The 6,000-nt window shown below is 39.2% G+C and overlaps 1 protein-coding gene and 1 non-coding gene across 2 annotated transcripts; both read right to left on the reverse strand.

The window, feature by feature from the left end:
- Positions 1 to 2,302: 2,302 nt before the first annotated feature.
- Positions 2,303 to 2,719, reverse strand: LOC126019770 (keratin-associated protein 4-7-like). The gene has a single exon (XM_049781416.1). The coding sequence runs from the start codon at positions 2,717 to 2,719 to the stop codon at positions 2,303 to 2,305; it is 417 nt and encodes a 138-aa protein (XP_049637373.1).
- Positions 2,720 to 5,656: 2,937 nt separating this feature from the next.
- Positions 5,657 to 5,764, reverse strand: LOC126026523 (U6 spliceosomal RNA). The gene has a single exon (XR_007501763.1). It is a non-coding gene; the product is annotated as a U6 spliceosomal RNA (small nuclear RNA).
- Between the last annotated feature and the right edge of the window lie 236 nt (positions 5,765 to 6,000).

Consider the following 6,000-nt stretch of genomic DNA (forward strand, 5'->3'; position numbering starts at 1 on the left):
ACTTATGATTCTCAACAATAAATATAAAAATATACAAATTAAGGGAGCAGAGCAGTGGCGTAGTGGTAGGGAGTTTGCCTTACAAGCGGCTGACCTAGGATGGACTGCAGTTCCATCTCCAGGCATCCCATATGGTCCCCCAAGCCAGGAGCTATTTCTGAGTGCAGAGCCAGGAGTAACCCCTGAGCATTACAGGGTGTGGCCCCAAATCCAATATATATATATATATATATTTAGTATTATCAGACAGTCATAATGTTATTCAAATAAATGTGAGAATAAGAAATGTTCAACTAGTGGCTGGAGTGGTGGCACAGGCCATAAGGTATCTGCCTTGCATATGCTAACCTAGGATTGACTGTGGTTCAATCCCCTGGCGTCCCATATGGTCCCCCAAGACAGGAGCGATTTCTGAGCACATAGCCAGGAATATTCCCTGAGCATCATTGAATGTGGCGAAAAACCAAACCAAACCAAACCAAAAAAAAAAAAAAAAGTTCAGCCAATGCTAGATTTGTTCTAACATACTTATGACATAAGTGCATTGAAAAATGATGTGCATCTATTTATAATTAAGTATACAGATGAAGAAAAACTCATATTGAAATTCTATCCTTTGTATCTTATAGATTTTTTTTGAAGTCTATGTACTAGGAAAGAGTCACTAGAATGAAAGCGGTTTATATAATAGCTATAGCTTTTGTTATGGATTCTTTTATCATAGTGCATTAACTATTTTTTCTGTTAAGAGAGTGAAAGTACATTTCAGCTTTCAGATGCATAGACATTGATGTGGAGCAGCTAGCATAGATTTTATTCAAGGTGTTGAGAAATTAAGTTCTGTTCAAGGGAAAAGAAAGAAAAGGATTGGATATGAGAAAAACTAAGATTTCAAATGTATTCTCATTTGAAACTCCATTAGATCAACCAAGCATGACCTCAAAAGGGGGACTTGGGGCAGCAAATTAGTCTCCAGCAAAAGTTATGAATTTCAAAGTCCACCTTCTTGCATCTGTATCACCTGCCTGCCTTGTAGTGCAGCCTTTCTAATGCACTGAGGTTCTGAACTTAAGGCTGGGTCCTGGCATATGGGGAGAGGAAGGACATCCCCTATGGTTCAACATAGAACCTACATAGATTCATATAAAGTCATCTATTGATGACTTTAATCAATGGGAGTCAATAAAAGAAAAGTGTATTTTAAGAGACAATATGTATTTAGCCTTTTCAAACTTATAATTTATGAACACTCCAAGACTTATTTTATAATTATTCTTCTAAAGACAAGAAAGTGATAGATGCTTTGCTTAAGAATAAAAAGTCTTTCTAGAGAAAAATAGTGGCTAATGCTATTTGACCTTGATAAAAAAAGATATGTAGGGTCTGAGCAAATAGTACAGTGGGTAGGGCACTTGCCTTGCACACGGTAGACCTAAGTTCAATCACTGTTATTCCACATGATCCCCCAAACCTGCCAGGAGTGATCCTGAATGCAAAGCCAGGAGTAAACCCTGAGCAAAGATGAGTGTGGCTAGATACACAAAAAAATTGTATAGAGGTGTGATGAATCAATTTATCTGAACTGTGCATTCAGAATCAACAAAAATAGCATGAAATTTGAACTGCAGAAATTGACTTAAAATGTACCTGTTAAAGAGGCAGACTACAAGGTTGGAGACAAACTGGGTACAATGATGGAAGGAAGATGATACTACTGATGGGACTGGTGTTGAAATAGTATGACTGAATCTCAGTTATAAATAAATTGTATACAGCAACAAAAAACATTAAAAATTGATTAATATATGCTGTCTATCCAGTAGAATCTACTGAGTAGATGCAGGTAACATATAGTTACCTTGATTACATTTTGACTTCAAAGAGAAAACCTTTTAAAAAAAGAAATGACCCATTAAAATTTCAGTGTTGCACTAAGTTTTTTTTTTTTTTGCATGCTGAAATAACAAAATTTGTATTTGTTAAAAAGCTATACAAAAAGGTCTTAAATGAACTTTCATCTCGGGAGAATAAAATCTGTGTCCCTGTAGGTGAGAGACAAAACGTTTTCAGCATAAAGAAGGAATGCTCTAAAGACAAAGAGAGGAATGTTGAGGTGTTAATTTATTAGGGGGATTCTGAGTAAGTTAATTTGGAAGGAAAGGAATTTGGGCAAGAACTAGAATGCGGAGACAGAAGATGAGTTTCTCTTAAAGGATTCAAGAGAGTAAACTCTCTCAAGCACTTCACAATTGTAGAAAGGACTAGACAGGCAGTGACAACGAGGTGTGCTCAGAGCAGCGATTCAGCATCTGCAGCAGGGAATAGCACAACACATGGGACGGGGGCAGGTGGAGATGACACAGGTGGGGCGGTAGCAGGTGGTGCAGCAGGACACCTGGCCACAGACTGGGCGCAGGCAGCAGCAGGGGCGGCAGCAAGAGGGGCGGCAGCAGCTGGAGCCACAGCAGCTGGAGCTAGAGCAGCAGGGGCGGCAGCAGCTGGAGATGCAGCAAGAGGGGCGGCAGCAGCTGGAGCCACAGCAGGAAGGGCGGCAGCAAGGGCTACAGCAGGAGGGGCGGCAGCAGCAAGGGCTGCAGCAGCTGGGCACACTGCAGCAGTTGGTAGTGCAGCAGGTGGTCCTGCAACAAGAAGGCTGGCAGCAGCTGGGCTGGCAGCAGCGCTCCTCAGAGCAGGTGGAACCACAACAGGAACCGGCCATGGTATCACTGGAAGGAGTGGGTTGTGTGGATATGAACAGTTTTCAAGAGGATGAGTTTCTGGAGTTTGAAAGGTTTCTTGTCCTGCCCCCCTTTTATACCTTGCCGAATAGCAGGCTTGACCACAAGTAATACTCTCTCTTTGTTATTTTTCCTCTTAGAAAATCAATTAATATTACTTAGTGAATAGTTGAGTGTCATATTAAGCATGCCAATATCTAGTAAAACATTATTTTCTCTTTCCATGGTGTTATGATTCATTGATTCTTGTTAAGTCACAGAAATATTTGTCTTTTAAGTTGGAAACATCACATGATTTTTTGTTATTCCTGTGTAGAAAAACAGAAAAGGCACATGATAAAAACTATCTCCATAAATTTTGAAAATAGTTATCATAACTGCCAAACCTCTTGTATGTCAAAGCGAGAAAATGCTAAATACTGTCAGGTAGATTATTTGATTAAATTGATAAGAAAATAGAAAAACAAGACTCATTATTAGGATATCTGTGGTACAATGAGGAGAGATTGAAATGGTTTTCCTGGTTATTTGGAAAGGCAGGCAGTTGCCAAATACATTCATCTTATTTGAAAGACACAACCATAGCACTGCGTCATTCCTTTTTTATGATGAAGAGCCATTTAATAAGGTAAACTTATCTCTTCCAGGAATCTTCTACATGTAATATGTGCTAAAAGTGAGTATGTTTGATTTGTCTGCTGGTACACACTCAAACGCATTGGGTTCCACAATATGTAAAATGCTTCATTAAAGTTCATTTTCTCATTTGTATATTCTTTGCTAGTAAAAACCAAGACATTCTTATTGGAAAAATAGGATATGAGCAGACAAGCTATTCTTTGTCCTGTAGATACTAAAATAAGATATATTAAATGTAAGATCTGGTGCAATTGTGAATAATGCAGCACTACTCTCAATAGCCAAAGCCTGGAAACAACCCTAGTGTACAAAAAAACAGAAGATTGGATAAAGAAACTATTGTTAAAAAATATATTCATAATCCTAAAGCATAAAAAAGAAAAAAGAAACTATTGTATCTACGCATAATGGAATATTACATAAAAATAATAAAATTTGGGGGCCTGAGTAAGCAGGTAGAGGGTTTTCCTTGCACACTGCTGATCTGGGTTCAACTCCTGATATCCCATGAGAACAACCAGGAGTAATTCTTGAGTACAGAGCCAAGAGTAACCCCTGAATGTTAACTCCCTCCCCCCCCCCACACACACACAAAAGAAAGAAAAGACAACATTCTGCAAAGTGCTCCTATGTGGGTGGATCTGGAGAATATTAGCTTGAGTAAGATAAATCAGAAGGAGATATATAATATGAGCTCTCTTGTATACAGGATATATTAAAAAATAGGAGGGGCTGGAGAGATAGCATAATCTTAGGCATTTGCCTTGCATGCTGCCGACCTGGGACAGACCCAGATTTGATCCCTGCATCTCATATGGTTCTCTGAGCCTGCCAGGAGTGATTTCTGAGTGCAAACCAGGGGTAACCCCTGATAAGCATTGCTGGGTATGGCCCAAAAAACAAAACCAAATATTTTTTTAAATGTAGGACTTTTAACAAAGGCCTAAAGGCAACAGAAACTGTGAACTGGTTTTCATTAGGAAGCTTACTACAGTGATGGGATGGGGAGGGGACAGGGGCAGAAATAGTTTGGGACATTGGAACAACAGTAGAGGGGAGCAGATACTCGGTGGGGAATGTGGTCTCAAATGTTTTATGCATGAAAATGTAATGTTGCAAGTGATTTATGTAAAGAGATAAGGAGGAGAAAAGTCTACTACTTCCCTCCTCTCTACTCACCTGAGGCACCCAGGAAGTGACTGAAAAAATCTAAGACTGATGAAAATGTGTGATGTGCATCTGAATAGTATAGAACCCATGTCTATATTAGTCCCATGAGGTAGCCACCAGGCTTTATCTGAATCTTGTTCTGCCCTGTGTGGGAAATGATCCTGACTACCCAATTTCTTGGGGCTCCATAGACTCATGGAGACTATGACTCATGGACTCATGGAATGAGGAATTGCTCTTTTCAGAAAAAGAAAAATAGTCCTAAATTTTATCCTGTCTTTTGGAATCCATTGCCTTTCCCTCACAAGAAAGAATTTCAGGAGGAGACAGGTAGTGAATTAAAAGAGCTTTATTCAGAGATAATGATGGAGAGAAAGAGAGAGAGAGAGAGAGTGAGAGAGACAGAGAGACAGACAAAAAGAGAAAAAGAGACAGAGACAGAAACAGCGAGATAGTGAGACAGAAAGACCAAACAGAGACAGACAGACAGACAGAGACAAAGAGACAGAGATAGAAGAGAAAGAGAAACAGAGAGACAGAGACAGAGAGATAGAGAAACAAAATGCTGGCTCCTCTACAGGTGGAGAGAGCTGAGTCACATTTTAGGTGATTTGAGCTACCCCTCAAATGGGGAAGCATACACTAAGTTTTTGCAATATTGGTTTTACAGGTTTTTGTTTTTTTTGTTTTTTTTGTTTTTTTTTTTTTTTACAAATCTGCACCCATGTGGGACTTTCTACCTAGATAAAAGTCTGTTACTATAGTGCTGTTAAGGAGAAGAGCTTGAAACCTTTGGAGGTCCTCTTTATGTCCTTATCACAGCTTTTTGTCCCTTCTGCAGTTTGTCCTCTTCTGTTAGGGGCAGGGTGGCAGGCTTCTCCTGAGCCAACACTAGTGCCAAATAGAGTCTTATCAGGCCTTAGTTTCTCTGTCCACAAATTGGGACCAACAATAAAGCTTTTAGTTACTTTAGAGCTAGAGACAAAGTAACTTTTTAAAATCCCATCTTAGTTTTTATGTATCAAGAACTCATTTCCTTCATCTATCTGATTTTTTATTATCTTTTAACAATATTGTAAACCATGGTGTCTAAAAATAAAATATATATTTTTAATATGGAACGCTTCACAAATTTGCATGTCATCCTTGCGCATGGGGCCATGCTAATCTTCTCTGTATCGTTCCAATTTTAGTATATGTGCTGCCGAAGCAAGCACATAAAATAATTTTTAAAGTAAGATTTGGGCAAAAATTCAAAGCATCCGAGGCCAGAGAGACAGCATGGAGGTAAGGTATTTGCATTGCATGCAGAAGGATGGTGGTTTGAATCCTGGCATCCCATATGGTCCCAGTGCTTGCCAGGAGCGATTTCTGAGTGTATAGCCAGGAGTAACCCCTGAGTGCTGCTGGGTGTGACCCAAAAGCCAAATAAATAAATAAATAAATAAATTCA

Source organism: Suncus etruscus, chromosome 1 (assembly GCF_024139225.1).
Source record: "Suncus etruscus isolate mSunEtr1 chromosome 1, mSunEtr1.pri.cur, whole genome shotgun sequence".
In the NCBI taxonomy this organism is placed as follows: domain Eukaryota; kingdom Metazoa; phylum Chordata; class Mammalia; order Eulipotyphla; family Soricidae; genus Suncus; species Suncus etruscus.